Genomic DNA, 19,300 nt, shown 5'->3' with positions numbered 1-19,300 from the left:
TTGAGAGTAAATGCGCACTTGAAATACTGAGGCGGCCGGTTTGACCACAGATACGCGAGAGGTGGCTGGTTCTTTGAGGTTAGGCTGACAAATAAAATCGATTCATGATGTACTTCAGCATGGGGACAATGAAATTATCAAATAAATTGTGAAGTATATATATATATATATATATATATATATATATATATTTTTTTTTTTTTTTCTTATGTAAAATTAAATTATGTTTCGTTTAAATTTTTCATATATTTAAAATTTTATTCATGTATTTATTGCCAATTTTAATCAATTACTTTAATTAATTTATCAATGCTGTATTCTGGAATTTCATTGTGGCACTTTTCTCTCTACATACAAACATGTTAAATAGCTGTTCTCACAAAATCCAGCAGAGAGCGCAAACGCATTGCTTTGCCAGGTGTCGGCTGCAGCATCAGCACCGCTCCTCCTCCAGCTCCCTCCTCCTCCTCCTTCTCCTCCTCCTGTCTGCAGTACCTCTCTCCTTGCATCGTTTCTGCCAGCCAGAGAGAGAGCGTGCAAGACGGGAGTGCATCCACGCGCCTGTGTTTCCATTTGCAACTCCTGCGTTTTTATTGAGCTTCTTCAATGAATCAACAGCAGAAAAACCTGCAAGTAAGTCACACCACTGAGAACACTCCATGAGGATTTTGTAGCAATGCTCTGGAAGGCCGATATTGCTCTTTCTTTCCAAAAGAAAAAGTGTCGCACATATATTTGCTTGCAGGTTTCCATGGGTTTCGGTGTTGACTCGGTTCACCCAGCCTTCTCATCTAAATATAGATGCCAATGAATAATTTTTGCTGTGCAGTTTGAGACATTTTGTCTCGTTTCTTCAGAGAAATGGCTTTTTATTATTAGAAGTTGTGCCCCAGGTCGTAAGTAGGGTAAATAATCCTGGTGGGATTTGAGGGAATGTGAGGTCAGAAGAGAGAGCAGGTTGCTGTGATGGATGGAGCAGGTCAAGTCAATGTGTGTATGTTTGTGTGTTGCTAATAATCAAGAATATAGATTATAGGCTTTAGACTTATACACAGCAACCCTGATCCACTGTACTGAGAAATGGACTTTTATGGAAGTGTTACTAACTGCTAAACGTCTGCTGCCTTTTCTTGTTGAATTCCAAAACCTTTTATATTATACTGAATTATATGAGGGAATAAGCCTAAAAACGTATTGTTTTTCTTGTCTAAATTGTTTAGTAATTTTAGAACAGTATTTTTTTTTATTGGTTTATATTGCTGTGCTGGCTCATATCTAAACATCCACTTGTGAAATTGGTTTCAAAGTGGGCTTTTTAAATTCTACCTGATTAAAAGATATTTATTCCAATTTATAATCCATGATTATCAATGAAAGCATGAATGGGATTGCTGAATGCACTCCTTTAGACCCTTGTGAGTGTGTGCCTGCTGCCTTCCTTTGTGGAACACCAGGCTATTTGAATCCCAGGCAAAGTGGATCCATTTCTGCATGTGTTTCTCACTTTTGCAACACTTCTTATATTTTCATCCTCATGGCTATGTTGCTTAGAAGTAATAAGAGTGTGAGAGCAGCAAAGGATGATCATATGAAGGTTGAGTGGATGTCTTTCACATCATCATGTTTCTCGTCTGGGTGTCTGATGATCAAGTTGTCCTTGAGACTGTGGAGAGTAGTTATCTCATTCTTGTTTATGTGAAACCTCCCTTTATTTTAGATTGATTACAGTTAAGGTACTTGTTTAAATTATTCTTTTATTTTGCAACTGTGCAGAAGTTCACACTTTCTCAGTGCTTGTACTGCTCCACCAAGATGCTCTGAATAAAATATGTTTAGTAAGTTCTTAGCATTTATTGAAATTGTTTGCTGTCAGTATTGATCCCAGTATCAGAGACGTTCCCCATTTATGGATCTTCCAGTCCATTTTGCTAAATCTTGCCAATCCCTCCCAGTCATATTAATGTGGAGGTTGTCACTGCATCAAAGCGAGGCAGCAGATCCCCACGGCCTTTCAACTGTACGCTGTCTGCTGTATTTGCTGTTCTAGATGCTGATGCATGTGCGATTGATTCATTATATCTGACCTCAGCTGTGTCTGAGCAGCGATCAATTTAGCAGATCTCTGCCAGGAAAACCACTCACTGCAGCATGTGTGTGTCTTTGTTTTGTTGAGGTGATTAGTTTCAAATGGATGTGTGCTGTATAGGTGCATGTGTTTCTACAGGTAAGTCACAAAACCCATGAGAGTAGCACACTGGTGCAACGTTCAAGGCCATTTTATAGGACAGAACAGAAGAGAAAGAGGAGAGAAGGTCAAAAGCAAGAAAAGATGGATGAGTTGAAGGAAAAGTATGTCTCTCAGTGGTATGCTCTGTTAGGAAAGTTTCCATTTTAATTGGGATGATAATATTTTTCTTCTATAGATGGTTTTTAATAAAAGGGGGAGCGACAGAAAGACTGCAGTTATTTTGATAACTTTTTGTTGAGATCACTCAGTAGACAGTTAATAGACTTATTTTCTTACTACGCTAAATATGGCTGCATAAATAAAGCATCAAAACACATGAATACACACATTTTATTATTCATACTGCTTTTGTCTGGAAGGTGGCAATGAGCCCGTTGTAGCTCCTCCCCTGCAGTCATTGGCAAGATATTGGAGGGCGAACAGAGAGTCACGCCCCCCTGGATGACACACACACACACACATTCATATTGACACCAGTCCTTGTCCTGTGGGATGTCAACATATTTCATTTTGGTGCATCTATGTGAAACCTTTTAATAAATGTAGACAATTAGCTCCGTTGAAGTGCAGATTTTTCTGGATTCTAATATACTTTTGTACAGCTGAATAATTTAGCCCTTGATAAGCAAATCTTTAAATCTAAAAAGTTCTATCTATGTCTCTCAGATAAATGATGTTTTAACAAAGGCAAACCTGTTTTATGAGTGTTAACTTTAAGGGAGTCCATGTTATTAATATTTAATGATGCTTCTCCAGAGTGTGCACCCATGCACTTTTTAAAACCTTGTCCATGTTCCCAAAAATAAACTCCTTTATCGGAATAGCAGTGTGCATGAATCCTCATCCCAAAGGAGTTCTTTGCCCTGTCCAGCATTCTCTTGTCTGCCTCTGCCCACAAGCTAGTTCAAAATATTACACTTTTTTTTTTTTTTTTTTTTGCAACTCCAAAAACCTAATCTCTCTCGACTCATCACTCACCTCTCGCTGATCCATTGGTTGTCTCCCTCCCCCACACCCCTGGGGTTTGCACATTACACATTCACATTTACACATTACTATAACTAGAATCCTTCACACACCCCTCTCCTTTCCAACACCTTCTTGCTCTCTGCAGCATCATTTCTGTCGATTTTTATGTTTTCTTTAAATAAACAAAGATGACTCAACCTGTCTAAGTTGTGCCATGCTTCTCTTTGTCTGGGCTATCTCACCTTTCCAGCTTTATGTCTAACTGTGTGTGTGTGCAAGCTTGTGGCAACTTCCTTACAGTCCCATTCAGAATTAATCTTTTTTTTTTTTTTTTTTTTTTGTCTGCACTGCCCTGCATGTGAAATGAATTCCTCTCCTCTCTTCTTTGTCCCACCTCATACAGTTTAACCCACCAGTCATGCAAGAGTTAACATTTTTTTCTCTGCGACAGGCATCAGGGTAGTGGGTGGAGGGGCTTTGCTAATAACAATGCGGTGCTACCAGCAACCAGCGTGGACAGACACCCTCTTTTCTCCTTTTTTTCATGCCACCCCTGTCTGGATCTGTTTGAGCCTGTCTTTAAACTGCAGTCTCTCTTTTCATAATTCTCCTCCCCAGACCAGATGAGTCCATTTATTTCCACTGATGCTAGTCTTTCTTACCAATTCCCCTTTGTTCTGCCCTATTAACTTATACCCATTGTAATATCCTTTTTCCTGTTCTCTATTTTTGTGTACATTTTTCCATCCTTGCAAGCTGCACAAAACAACCAGAAAATGAAGCAGAGCCCCATCTGATAAAGTGGAGATTGATTCCCAGTAATTGCCCAAAGCATAAGCATGACTGAAAAAAAGACAAAAGAAAGAAAGAAAAAAGCAATGAAGGAAACGTAGATTTGATCATTTAGTGCTGTTTGTGCTCCACAGACCTCTGTTTTGCAAGCCACATGTTCTCTTGGTGAGAAGGGGTTTCTTTTTGTCTGCACTTTTGCTGCAGTGATAGTCGCTGTGTGAGTGTAAGTGGGCATGATACTCATGTTTCTATTTGTTTCATTTCTTGCAAACACACAAGGTTTGCCATCAAGTCAGAAAGTGCTTCAATGGTTTTGAGGCGTGTTAATGGTGGTTTTCCTGATATTTAGCCAGTCAGTTTTGTGAATTAAATGAAAGCAAAGTGTCGGACGGATGAGCATGTGAATGTGCGACTGTGTTTAGCCATGTTTTATTTTGCTATGGTTGATGGATCTCATTACTGGCACGTAATTTTTTTTTTTTTTTTTTTTGCCAGCTCATAGCAGGTAGCAAACACAGCGTAGTTGCACACAATAAGCAAATAAATCAGTTTTTATTGCAGATGATCTGATTTCTGCACTCTTTTTATTCAGTTAGTATGACCACCCACTCTGGCTCATGATCCTGCAGAAATCCTGTTACAATTCCCCCTGTGATATGAAAGGGCTCCTCCTGGGGTACAAAAGGTGTGTGTGTGTCCGTGTGTGTTTGTGTGTGTGTGGGAGGGGGGGGTTGGGGGGGAGGGTTGAGGGGGGGGGGGAGTGCAATGAGACAGAAAGGCAGAGGGGGGAGCCAAAAGGGGATTATTTGGGAAGCTATAGTGTGATGATGTGCCACCTATGAGGATGGAAATGGGATTGATTACCTCACCCTGCTCTTATAAACACTGTATTATCAAGATGGAGGTAATGAGAGGATGGAGTAGTGAGGAGAAAGCAACAAAAGAAAATTTGAGAAAGGTAAAAAAAAAAACAGATGGGAATCAATGAAAGAACAAAGCTTCTCTGATTACTGTCGCAAGCACTAGTCAGTTGCACTCTGAGAAGCAAAGACTGCTCATTACTAGCAGGTTTGCTGTTTTTGATGTATGGAAAGAAAACTAGTAGCTGTAAGGACTGTTAGGTGTTTTGCAGCTCTGCTTGCTTCACCATTGTGTGCAATGGTAATCTCTTTAAAGAGCATGATTTACTGCTTTATTTAACCATACAAACACTCAGCAATACAATAGTGAATCATCTGGCGAGATTCTGTCCACAGGGCGCCTATTGTGTCTTGTGTGTTGTAAAAACTGAAGCGTTTAGCTTATTTCACTGCTATTTCTGTCTGTGTTGTGTTGCTAACAGAGAAAGGAGGAGCAGAACTGGATGACTGAGGCTTTGCTTATTTCTAAATAGAATTACCCCCCCAAGTTTTTACTTGCTGGCTGATTTTATGTATGTTCATGCTCACATGCAGAATACACAGGGGAATTTCAGATTTATCAGGTACATGAAAAGACACAACATAAGAGGGAGAGTTTCATCTTTAAAGAAAAGTGCTATGATGCACTTTACTAAACAGGCTCCAAATCTAATAATATCCTGCAGAGACATTCAGGAGTCATGAATTTGCTATTTACCAAGTATTTTGTGTCTATTTTAGTAGTGGAATTCACATCTTTAGGAGTGCGTATGGATGCAAGAAATGGGACAGGGGGAATACGTGTATGTGTGTACATGTTGCTGGTGTCCTCCGGGACCACAGAGCTGTAAAACCTGTCTGCTCTTCAGTGGGGGAGGAGAAGAATAAAGCAAAGTGCCAAAGACAAATGGTTTCTGTAAAAGCCACATGTGCTGCTGGACTTACAACAAAGCCACAGAGGAAAGGCATGAGTGTGTGTCTGTGTAGGTAACTCTCTTTTTAGTGTCGTGGGGTGTGTTTATATCTGAAAAATGAAAACATTAGCAACATGTCATAAGGAAATATATGTTTTAGTTCCTGACTGAGAATAACGAAGAATAAAGAAGACTCTCTAGTATATTCCTTTGGTTAGGTTTATTGCCAATGGTAAATCTCAAATCCTGCAAACTCTAAGAATAAGTTGTGCATCCAAACCTTTCACTTCTGTTAATGACTAAACAAATAAACAAGGTTTAGATACATTATTGGACCACTTAGATTTCAGTATTGCTTCTTCCATGAGATTTAATTATGTCTGTCTTGAAGGCATACATTTATGAAATGGGAGTAAACATTTCCAGTTTCATTAAGTCTGAGCAATTCATAACCATTATTTCTGGTTTGGGATGTAACATAATTGTTTTGCTTTTTTTTCTTGAGTTAGTCAAGAAACAGGATTATAAAGCTCCTATAGAGGTTCACATTAAGTATTCCCCTCATTCCGCCTTATGAGAAATCTGCAACAACTCTTGATTTCTGTATCCATGGGCCTATCTCATCCCTCCCACGTCTGGTCTGTGTCTCAGTCTCTCACCCACACAGACTGAGTCCTCACTTCAGAGAAATACATCAAGATGAGGAAGGCCTCTCTCTTTTCTCAATTCTGTTTTAATTTCCATCTCGTTTTTCTTCAAGATTCCCATTTTGACTTGTTTTCAGCCTGTCAATTCCCACTTTCTGTGAGAAGCTCTCTATGATTAAATGATGCGCTCGATAGGTAAAGAGCTGCTGAAAATGATAAATTGTCCAATCCAGAAGTTCGTCACTTATCTTGTCCTGCTTTTTGTTTATATCTATATATCTATATATATATATCTATATATATTTGTTTGTATCTATAGGCCTATTTGCAGGGATAATATTGCTTTGTCAGTCTACAGCTTCTAGTGGTGTATGTGTATACCTTTTCCTGCATTTCATCTGCTTGTGCAAGCTTATTTTTATCCATGCTTGTTAGTGAGTTCACATATGAAAGTGACACACAGCAGAATGCATGCATGAGTTATGACTGTAAAAGCATGAAACTGACCTTCAGAGCCCAGCTGTAGGAGATGCAGGGGTCAAGATGTGTGTCCTCTCTCTCTCTCTCTCTCTCTCTCTCTCTCTCTCTCTATATATATATATATATATATATATATATATATATATATATACATATATCTTCTTTACTGATAGCATAATAGTGTCAAATGTGTCACCAAAAGAAAAGTAAGGGAAAACCTGTCAAGTGTTTTTTATTTTTCTCAAATCCCTTGTTTGCTTTTAGTTATCAGAAATAATTTTATTCAAATAGTCAGACAATTTCTTGTCTTCTTTGTCTACTTCTTTGTACCAAATTGATTTAGTCAGCTTCACTGTTTGTTGAAATGGAGCTTATTCTGGTTCAGCCACTGTGACCGAGCTTAGCGCTCAGCCTCCCAAGATTGCTGTCATCAGCACAAGACTCGGTACTACATCAGTGCCGTAATCGATCTGCCACCGTGTCCCTTTCAGAAAATTCTCCCACTCTGTAACTGTAACACAACTGTTTCTCCACCTCCCAAACTTCTGCTTTCCTGACGCTTTAGATTTCCATGTGTGTTTTATAGCTAATTATTTGATTGTGTGCACCAGTCGAAGGGTAATCTCAACAGTGTACACACAGTTAAAATGGGGCCGACAGTGGGTGGATTGCTGCACATGTTGTTGTCAAACATAATAATTTTCTCATCCCTCAGCTATCTTTGATTCTAAGCAGAAAACAAATTGTTATGAAAACAATTATATATTTATATTACAATGATCTGCATGTGTGCTAAAGATTTGATATTTTTGGCTTCATAATAGCGATCTTTATATATACTTTATATAGATAAGTTTTTTTTTTTTACCACATTCAGTTTATAGAGTTCCCCACAGCTATGAGCCCTCAAGAAACAAAAACTATATTCAAATGTTTCTATTTCCACTGCATTTCAAGAGAGTTCAGCTCTGCACATTTCAAGCACTATCAAATAAGCCACGGGCAATGGGAGCTGCCATATTAGCAGCGAGTTCACTGCAACGGCTGCCACATGGCAAAGCCACCTGCTAATGAGAACAGACACCCCGGCTGCAATATAATTAGAAGGTGGGAGATCTATTTGAACTTTGGAAACAACTCAAATATTCGGTGTGGTGGTTGACGACAGATATCTGACTGTACAATGGCAGTGCTGGGCGAAATATGCAATAAAACCTGCCTATACAGCCAATGACAATGGATTCCATTTCAATATAAAAGCTTTGAATGATTGAACTTCTTTCTGTTTGAACTTGTCTGTCAAATAAAAATCTATTAATACCCTTTGGTTTTAATTTTACCTGTTCAAGCCAGAGTGATAATTTCTCATCATGCTGCCACGTAGTTATGGGTAAATTTAAAGTCTGAGTCTTTTTATGCTGTCAGTCGCTAAACTTTTCTTGTCTTTGTTGAACCATCCTGCATTAAAACAGTATCTTTTCATCAATATTTGCATGCTTTAATATCATCTTCAGAGCAAACAGTAGGAACAGGTAGCTGTTGGCTCAGACTCAGAAAAAAGTTAAGAAAAGAAATTTATTTTAAGTTTTAAATTAGCAATAGTTTTGATTACCTATCTTTGCTTGATACAGTCCATTCTGTAGACTGAATATAGTAGATTAGATTTATTAAATCAAACAGACAATATACACCTGAACTTGATTTTCCATTTAACATTTTAAAAAATTGATGTCCAGCAGTTGGGGGACTTTGAGAACAGATGGTGCCAAACTGTGACAAAAATGGTTATTTTGGAGACCTCGTCTGAACTGTCTGTACTAGAACCTTTCTAATTTCATTCTGCTTCACTTTATCTGAGTTGGCCTTTGTAGGAATAATTTTAGCATATTGTAATATGATCTGAAAGAGGTTTAGAGCTACTGCTGCATCATTTGAAATGGATAAACATTTCATCCATTTAATTTCTTTTCAGGTGAGTCTGCAACATTTTTCATTTGTGCTATGTGCCATCTTTCCAGTAAAACATAAACTGATATTTATACATATTAGCAAACCTCATGTGTTCCATATACTATGACCCCAAAACTATTCAAATAGTTAAATTCTGATGGCTCAGAATTTCACAAAGTCCCATTGCTCACAAAAATCCAACACACAAGCACAAAACGTATAACAGGTTTAACTGGTAAAGATGTTTAATGTTCTTTCAACATTGGGTATGTTTTTTTGTCATTTGTGCCTTTGTTGTGTGAAAGTGAAGAAATCTTCAGCCTCCTTTTTAACCATGATGTGGCATGCACATCACCTTTCCCACAATCCCACTGTAACATCAGATCATGGCACCACTGGTAATGTTGAAAATCTGTTTGGAGAGACATAGTTCCTTTTTATGTCTCATCTTGGAGTGGAAAGTTAATTTTAAATAAAGCAGATTTGTTGTTGTGTACAGCAGATTCATTTCAGTATTGATTTACCTTCCTCTCAGCTGGTGATTTGACTCCTTGTCTCTAATGAATCCAGCACATATTTTGAATGATTTTAATAATACTAGTGAGACCTCATGTTTGTGTTCAACAATATGTAAGCTTGGCTGAAACGTTTTTTTGCAGCTAAATTCACTCAATCCTCATCCAGCCTTCTGTTCAATTATGTCTCCTTGGGGGAAAAAACTCATTACAAAACACTTTGCACCAATCCCATATTCTTTGTGTGTCTTCATCAGACATCCCCAGATTCCTTCATTTACAGTAAACGTAAACACCCAGCTGCTTCAGCAGTCCGTTACTCCACATACCTGTTTTCTTATAATCTCATAATCAAAGATTGCTGCTGGTTACAGTATGAACATCATCACTTATTGACTGTATTAATTTACCAATCATACCATATTTTATACTTTATATTTGATTAAATTTCAAATTAAATTTGTTTTAGTATGTGTTCATGAAGGATACATCTAATCTAGCAACAAGGAAGCGCCTGTACTGACATTTCTTGCAGTGTCTTGTTATCCCATGTGCAGCAGTCCTGTCTTATGACTATCCACTAACATGAGTCATACAGATGAGAGTACAAGATGGTGAGCTACACATCAAATTTTACAAATGGATGCTATTCAGACCAAACGGAACATAAGCAATCTTGAATGGCTCTGTGAGGGTAAAGGAAACTGGATTTTTCAACAGTGGTGGCATTTTAGTCATACCTGTGGCTCTTTCTTACAGTGTCTTTTCTTGTTTTTTATTTCAGATTGAGCAAATGTCCCTCTCTCGGAAAACCCATCAAATCCAGCTTTATTGACCCACAATAAATGCAAGATAAGTGGTGCGCCAAAGCAAAAAAGATTTCATGAGATGATATTTCATTCCTGGATGATCCAACTGAAGGGCCTTCATTACAAACCCTAAAGAAGAAGTGCATAGAAGAAAGTCAGTTTTGTAACTCCATGAATGGCCTCAGTGCCTGAGTGTGCATAAAAGAAGTCAGACATGAGCATCCCAACTCGTTTTCAAGAATTGAGGGTCAATGTTGATAGAGGTCAGAGGATCGAAAATAAAACTGGGGTCCCGTTCACCCCATCTGATGATAATAATGCTAATCAGTTAACTTCAATCACTCATAGAGAAGGAAGGGGCTTAGTTGAGGACAGAGGCTACAACACAACCTCCATACCTCCATTGGTCTGTCAGAGTGACTCCCCAGACAAGTTAGTGATCTGGGGCTCAGAGCAGCAATGCATGGAGCCTGAGCTCAGAGAGTTTGAGCTTTTGGAGAGTCAGGAGATTCATACATTCTTGAGAAATAGAGATGAAGAGGAGGAAGATGAAGGAGGAAGTGTTAGAGATGGAAAGGATGATGGTGCTATGTCCATATCCTCAAGTTCAACTGCCAGCTCTGCTTCGCTTGGCATGAGGAGAAATGACAATGACAGCAACAAAGTGGAGGGCAGAGTACAGAGGGGCAAAGAGAGAAGAGTTGCCTGTCACAGCACTGAAGATCTAGATACATGTGTGACAGCTTTAGTAGAGAAAAGAGACACCAGGTCAGGAAGGGACAGACAGAAAGGAGGTCTGAAGGAGTCCAAGTCTGAGACCAATGTGTTTGTCTCCAGTCTGTCAACTGTTTCCCTCAGCGGAAGCCTTTCTAGTGCTCTGGACTCTAGTGGCGATGCAGCTTTCATCTCTCTGTCCAGTTCTATGGCCAATCCATATCCCAATGTCAACAACACTACCTCAGTTCAATCCAGCAGAAGGACAGCTCCTGTAAATGCCAGACAGAACTTCCCTTCCATGAACCCACACATGAGACATGACTGCCCTCAATACAGCAGCCAGGATCAGAGTCTAGAGAAGAGCCATCATAAAAATGGACTGACTTCTGATGGAATTTTGGGACAAAGGAGAAAGGCTGGATTTGAGGAGAGGGTGCTCCCACCTCGAAGGCAACAGCTTGTCAGACCCCTCTGCCAGACAGAAATGGGAAGAGAGAGAAGTGTGATAGAGTCAATAGCTAAGCAAACTGAGACAGCCCTACCCTCCTCCCTTAATTCCTCACCAGAGTCACACAGTAATGGATTAAACAGAAAGTTTGTGAAATCATCTTTACGGGAACCATCAGATTTCTCCCACCTGTACAACACAACTGCAGTCTCCCAGGTCAGGCAGACCAACCAGGCATCCCTGAGGGAGGTTCCACTGATGGAAAAACAGTCAACTATAACTGCACAGCAAAGAAATGGTTCCCCAAACAATTCTACTTTAGAGAAAAGACCCCAGACACAGCTCACTTATCGAAGAAATTGCTCCAGTCCCAACAGGACTGGGGTTGAATCCAGGTCATCTACCCCTCCTCACTCCCCTCTCAGGACACCCCAGGGCTCACCACACAGGCAGCCATCCATGTACTTTGTTTCCAGGAACGTCTCTGGGGTGACCAGGCACACATCAGGATGCAACCCTGCTGTACCAACGTCAGCTCAGGGCTATGGCAACAGTTGCTTGAGAGCCCCAGTCAAAACTAATATAAGCACAAGTGGAATCCCTAAAGCGCCTCTTAACAACCAGCAGAGCTCCCCCAACTCATACTCCAAAGAGAACTCCCCATCACCTAAACTTAAACCTAAAGGAGTTCGCCCAAAAATCATTACCTATGTCCGGAAGAATCCCCAGTTTAAGCCCCAGGCAGCTGATGGGCCTTATCAGGTGTCCTCTCTTCCATCCAGGCTTTCAACATACACCCACATCCAAACACCCTCTTCCTGCAAAGATGCACCTAAAGAGTGTACCAACCCTAATGCAGAAATCAGAGGAGCTTCAGTACTTAGTGCATCCAATCTGCTTTATGACAAATACCGGCAAGAGATGCAGGGAAACAATTTCCCACCAGGAATGCAGAGCAGGAGTATAAGGGCTCCTGGACACACAAACACAATCCCTCCTGCACATGCACACAGCCACACAGCACCCCCAAATCTGGGAGGCAAAGCAGATGATTTCTATGGGGCACCACCACAAGTGAGTACAATGCACAGGCTTTTCTTTCAGCATCTGATATTAAGTTTTTCATATAATTTTAATATATTCAAGCTTGTATTATGATTGATATTGTAGTATTTTCCTGCGTTCTTTGTTAGCCAGGAAATGGTTCAGTGGAATCCAATAGACTATCATCTGGACATCTTGGTTCCTTCATCAATAAACAGAATACTTTTACTATGTGTTATATGGTGTGTCATATACAATAAGCACATGTTTAAACTGTTCTATTGATACTTTTTTATTCAGTATATTAATTTCTCCTGCTTTTGTCCATGCATGGTATCAGTTAACCATGTATTATTGATCACAGATATTCTGCATTTAATTCCCACTCCAAGAAAACAATTGAAGTGCTTCATGTGACCTGTAGCCTTTTTGCCTATATTCACAATATAAAACACACACAGTAATGTTATATCTAAGAGGAGATCATCTGTTTATGCAGTCTTATGTTTTGCAAATAAAACACAAAAAAGTACAAGAAAAAATATAAAAATGTAGTTTCTTATTAGATTGTAGACTGCAATATGTACATTATATGGCTTTTATTAAACATAATAGCAAATGCATGTAATTCCTGCTTGATCTAACTGTACAGAAATGTGTGTGCGTCACAAAATTAAGAAGAAAGTTTTGAATCTTTCGACACTTTTAGGTCTGTTCATTGATTTTAATTTCTAGGTGGGAAGATCGATCAGTTTGAAAGCCAGCTCTGCTGAGGATGCACTGCAGAGCAGAACAGCTGCACAGGCCGGGGGGAGTGGCAGTCTCCTGCGCTCAGGCAGAGGACTGCGTCTAGGCCTGGGAGCTGTCACCAGGACGACTGCAGGCTTGGCCAAGGGCAGAAGGCCCAGTCAAGGACAGAGGTCAGCACTGGTCTTCAGCCAGCCAGTGCAACCTGTCAGCCCAGCTACTAGTCATAGAGGCCAAGACACCACAGGTAGTTTAAACATTTAGTAGTTTAAAGCTTGTGTTATGTCTTTGAACAGGTTTACATGGTCGCATTGAGAATACCAAATGGACATGGCCTCTTTTGAACTATAGTATGAGTCAGATTTTATTTCTTCAACTCAACATTTGACTAACTAGAGTGCTGCCTTGTCTTTCCTCTCCAGTGCAGCAACGAGCAGTTGTGAGACCTAATCCCCCCTCAGCTTGGCCCAAGATGAAGGCAGCTCATTAAAATCCATTCTCTGAGATTAATTTTGGCAGATCTGATTGGAAGGCTGCGAAAGATTCTCTGAGGGGACTTATTCTGCTCCAGAAGGCTGCAATCTACAAACCAAAATATAAATAATAGATCCCTCACATTTTCTTCTCAGCAAATTTCTAAGTCAGATAGCACCTCGGACTGCTGAAGTCAGATTAAGGCTCCAGCTCAGCTGTCAATGAAATATTGAAATATTACATTTTCTCATCCCTGCTGGAAGGTTGTGCTATTCATCACTTCCTTGCATATTTGATCTGCTCTCCCTGAGCATTTCTGCTGGACACACAGCAGAAATACAGACATGTACGCATGTGCACTATTCTATATACAGAAAACCCCATATATAGAATTGATCATTACCTCTATGCTGGGCCAGGCTTCCTTATCATAATCCTCATTAACACATGCATGGTGTCTCTGTGCTGCTTTCCCCTCTGGGAACTCTATAAGCTTTGAAGTGCAAAGCAATTAACACTTAAGTAATGTCAGTATCTTCCCACTGGAATCATTTTTGCCTCATGCACACTGCATTGCTGATCACAAGCTGAAATACTGTGTATATGTATCATTGGTCAGCCCTGTGTGCATCATTGTGTACCCTTGTGTATTTGAGGGATTTATTTGTTGGTAAAGTTTGCTACTTCATATTCTGAAGAAATCTGAGCCATAACATCAAACGTTCTTTTACTCTATTCATCACTGTGAATTCCAACTTTTTAACCTTTGAAGAATGTGAATCTCTGTCTGACACATGCACATTATAGCAGTTATAGTGTCTGGCTATTGTTTAGCTATCAAACTGTTAGAACTACTCACATAATTACACTGATGATTTCCAATTCTTTATTGTTGTTTTAATGGGGATCACCAATTTATATGGCAAGACAGGTATATAAAAGTTACCATTACAATATGTTGATGCTCTCATCTACCTTTCATTGCAGAGAACCCTTGCTTTGCTCCAGCAGAGCTGCAATGATTGTATTGCACTCAAGTATTACATTTAATAACATGCAATTTTCAGGCCTTGTGGTGGAAATCTATGCAGGCTGTCACGGCTCACCTTGGGCTGCGATTAAAATCATTAGTCCTTCTCCCAGCTGCATGTCCTATTGACTTTTCCAGGGCCAATTTACATAATTCATCTAAAATGAGATTGGTTTTGCTTTCTCTTAAAGCTAGTAGTTGTTTGTAGCTTTAAAAAGAATAAAAACTTATAATAATGATAATGATAAATAAAATATAAAAAGTATTACGAAGAAATAGTTCAAATGTAAGATACAACAAAAGAATTGTGGCTGTATTTTAAATACAGTATTCTGTATTTGTGTTTTCTTGTGTGTTCATTAACCAGGAACTTAAAATGATATCTAGGCTATGGACATTTGTTAAGCTTACTTCTCTCGCTTGTCTGTCAGTGGTGATAAATGGAATAAGAAATGGGGGTGGGAAGGGCAGGATGGAAATGAGGACATTCATCCTTAATGATCCTGACATTCTCACTCAAGAGAAGCGAGCTTCCGTCTCGTAAACAGACCGTATGGCACACAGGCAGATATTAAGGACTGAGGAGTGAAAAGTGTGAGCAGCAGCTCTGATGATGCTTGAGGGGAGCTGCACTGGAGACTTTTCCTTTTTGTTCTGTCCCACATTTTCCTGGTTGCTCCTACTCAAACTTTTTTTTTTTTCCTGATATGGTGGTTACACCATAACATGCAGTGAAGCACACAGCTGTGCTAAATGGAAAGGAAAGAAGGGCTGCCTACCTTATCACTGCAGCCAGCAGGGGATAATGCTCTTCTTCTACCCAGGATCTCAACCTAGTATTGCAAGCTGGGGTAGCCAAGATGAGGCTTTTGTCCATGTCCTGCGGATTTGCCCACTGCATACTGTGTGTGCGTATGTGTGAAGCCATGATTTGGTTGTTCATGCCTGCACATTCCATCCGTTTCTCTGATTGGAAACAATAGATTGCTTAGCAGAAGGAATCCCATCCATTGCTCTGTGACAAAAGCTGCCATTATGGAGCTGTGATTACTTTTTTTTTTCTCCTGACTTGATTCCCTGTGTATGAGCCATATCAGTACACCCTGTTTTTTTTTGTTTTTTTTTACCCTCTCCACTCTTATATGTCACCTTATATTTCAACATTGTAGTCCAGTTAATCTTGTTCAAAATAGCTTTGGTCCAGCATTACAGGATCAGGGTAACAGTTCATTGCAATACCAACAGTGACAAAAAATTATTGGTCATTTAAGTGTAGAAAACTAATGCAGCATACATACATTATTACAAGGTTTTAACTGTCAATGCCATTTAGAATCTTTTAATTATATTTGAGAGCCAGCTAGCCATTGCCCAGTCTGCAAGCACAGCCAGAGCCAAACACAGCTGTTTACTGGGTTTTTGGATCAGAGTTATTATATTTGCTTGCTGTAGCAATTGGTCTCATCATTACAGAGAATCCTCTGAGAGCTTAGTCAACACATAATGATTACTGATGCACATGAACAAGGAACACCTTAGCCATATTAGAACTTCTGCATTACTCTAATAATTTTGATCATTTAATGTGATCTTTTGTGTGTGTGTGTGTGTGTGTGTGTTTTACTAACAGATGAGCAGATTCTCAGCCATCAAGCTCCAGCTTCTCCTCCTGCTTCAACAGCATCAGCTCAGCCTCAGTCTGCAGCCTCCAGGTCTCTGCTTCCCAAAGCAAGCCAGTCAGGCCTGCGGCCCCCAGGCTTCAGCTGCAGCCGTCTCCCCGCAGGCCGCCTGGCAGCATTTGGCTTTGTCAGGAGCTCCAGCATCTCCTCTGTGTCCTCATCCCACTCTGCTGACAGCACACAGAGTGACCCCTGTAGAACAGCACACTGTGAGTCTAGATTGATGACACTCTTCTTATCAATTTCAAATTTGATTCCTCTATATTTCCAGGATTGCTCTGTTTTCTGTGAAATTCTGTTTTTACACAAACACCAAATTCAAGCACACTACTGTAATACTGTCACAAAAAAACAGTTTTTTATGCTTTCATCTATGTATTCCCCTCATGAAGTTTGCATAAACACTTTCATTATATTAGCCTCTACTTTCTCTTCTGAGCTCCACCTCACTTGAAATTTATTCTTCACCTTGGATCCTCAAACATTTCACATGATTAACAGCTGCAGTCCTACAGATCCTACACTTTATAAGAGACATTTCTGGTGACAAAAGAGACCGGTATGATGTGTAATTAAGGATTAATGAGTATTTTTATTTGACAAGTTTCACTTGATTGTAGTTTAACTGTGTTTATGTGTATGTCACAAATTTCTGCAAGTGTAGAAGAGTCCCATGTGACCAGTAGATGAATACAGATCAGTTGGTCCTAACTGGTCTCAGAAAGTTCAAACTATGACAGTTCAGAACAGGAGAAGGCAGAAATTTTATGGCAGTGACAAAATATGTTTTTTGTCATTGTTGTGTTGTTTGTTTTGTGAGTTTTTGAAAGGGGTTTTTTGTAGAAAAACAAACAAAAAAAACCTTACTGTAAACATAATAATTCACTGATTTAAAGGCACTTGAGTCATACAACATCCCTGCTGAGCAGATGTAAAAAAAAAAAAAAAAGACAACAGGAGCACATGATGTCATTCCCCAGACTCATCAGTAATTCAGCAAGTTGCTAACTAGGTCTGTGCTGCAGATTCTATCATTCGCAGAGATGACCAAATCCTTGATTCACTGCAGATAGAACTGTGTGGATAGTTTTCATTTTACTGCCATGATGGGAAACTGGAAGACCTCACAGTTGTGATTTCAGCACAGCTTGACAGGCTGCTCAACTAGTTGGCTGAATTTTGTGGTAGCTGCATGTGTATTTAATGTGACCTACATAGAAAATGCTCGCTCTCGCTCTCCCAGTTACAGTTGACGTAAGCACCTCCACTCTCAGCTCACGCACATCAGGCCCCCTTGTTATGTCATCAGTCTTTTCCTTCATCCCTCATTTTTTCATCTTTCTAATTTGTCTCTTATTGGTTGGAAATAAATGCAAACTGTGTGGTGTTGTCGGGGCGACAGTATTTCAGATGTGTGAAGTGGTGGAACAGAGGAATCTGCTCAAGAAAGAAGGATGATATGTCGAAGAAAGACATAGTGCAAATATATATTATTATTTAAAGTTAATCAAATTCGCATCAGGTTTAAACACAGATTTTTCCATATTTGGACAGAAGATTATATAAAATGTTTAAAAGCTTAAATCAGAAAATAGTGCTTCAACTGACAGCACAAGTCAACTTCCAGTTATTTTGAACATAAAGCAGTTGCATAGATCATGTTTTAACCTTAAACTCAAGAGGACAACATTTACAAATAAATAATTGTTTTCCATCTTCTGTGATATGAAATGGAATATTTTTAACAGATTGGACACCACAAGAAATATTGAGTTTCAGTCTGGAGTTATGATACTTTTTTTTATATAAATATCACAATTTTTTGGCTTCATGTGCCCAAAATAATTAATTATCCAAAAAAAAAAAAAAAAAAGCAGAATGGTTTTTAAGCAACACTGCTGAACTTTGGCATCTCCTAACAAGGGCTAATTTGTCATCAATCTTGCCTTCTGTTTCTTTTCTGAGCTCTCTAACCAGTAAAACTCAGCATGTTGACACTTGGTCTGTCACTGTTACTCTTTCTTTCATTCGCTTCCTGCGATAATGTCTTTCTTTGCTGAATCAGCTGTGGTGCATGTTCAAAAATGACCAACATGTGGACTGACAGCTCACATTGGATGCTCTGGGCTGGGGGAAAAAAGAAATGAAGTGTGGTTTCTGAGTCATTAGACACTCCAGAAATACAACAGGAATGCAGATAATGAAAATCTGTCAGTGAGTCAGAAGCACAGAATAAGGTTGGAAACTTATGTTTAATAAAATACCTCTTGGTTGCAGTCTTAGTTTTTACCAGTAGCCACATAAAGTACTTATAATGCTTATAAATGTTCCTGTTTTCAGTTTTTTTTCTTCTTCTTTTTTTTAATCATTACATTTAAAAGACTCTGGATTTTTAGCCAATGTACAACCTGTAGCTCAAAACTCTTTTTTTGTTTACCACATCCTAAATATCACACCTGTATACCTGTAAACACACATAGACACAAACTTACTGAGTACACAAATACCTGCCAGCAGAGAACAGAGGACTAGAAGTTTTCAAAGTGATGCCTGCAGCAGAATGTTCTTTTCCCTGGTGCTGAACTGCTGAAGCTCATAGAGACCAAAACAGGATCAAAGAAGATAGACATGAGAGGCAAAATATTGAGAGACTTTGATGTTCATTTCGTTGTGCTTATTGTGTGTGTCAAAATAGAAAAGAGGCAAGGGGATTGGGCAGGAACAGTTACCTCTGATTTTGAGTCTGTGTGCTACTTGTGACCTTTACCTGTGAGGTGTTTGAACTCAGTCTAAAGTGGGCTTGACTGCAGCTTTTCTCTCCTGCTGTTAGCACTTGATGAGCTTCAAACACAGGGCTGTCTGATGTCTTTTTGTCTAAGCTCTGTCTCTGAGAGTTTTTTAAGTAAGATTAGCTCTCATCTTTCCTGGACTTGGATTA

At 39.4% G+C, this 19,300-nt stretch overlaps 1 protein-coding gene across 2 annotated transcripts in view; it reads left to right on the top strand.

The window, feature by feature from the left end:
* The first annotated feature begins 547 nt into the window (after positions 1–547).
* Positions 548–19,300, top strand: part of mtus2a (microtubule associated tumor suppressor candidate 2a) — a 38,355-nt gene continuing 19,602 nt past the window's right edge. For both annotated transcript variants that reach the window (XM_042008530.1, XM_042008529.1), the window contains exons 1-4: positions 548–633; positions 10,199–12,462; positions 13,168–13,426; positions 16,314–16,571. In XM_042008530.1, the coding sequence (XP_041864464.1) occupies positions 10,438–12,462; positions 13,168–13,426; positions 16,314–16,571 (2,542 nt within the window). In that variant the 5' untranslated portion in view covers positions 548–633; positions 10,199–10,437. The remainder of the gene's footprint in view (positions 634–10,198; positions 12,463–13,167; positions 13,427–16,313; positions 16,572–19,300) is intronic.

This window comes from Melanotaenia boesemani, chromosome 15, assembly GCF_017639745.1.
Source record: "Melanotaenia boesemani isolate fMelBoe1 chromosome 15, fMelBoe1.pri, whole genome shotgun sequence".
NCBI lineage: Eukaryota > Metazoa > Chordata > Actinopteri > Atheriniformes > Melanotaeniidae > Melanotaenia > Melanotaenia boesemani.
This window is presented reverse-complemented; position numbering and strand designations above follow the sequence as displayed.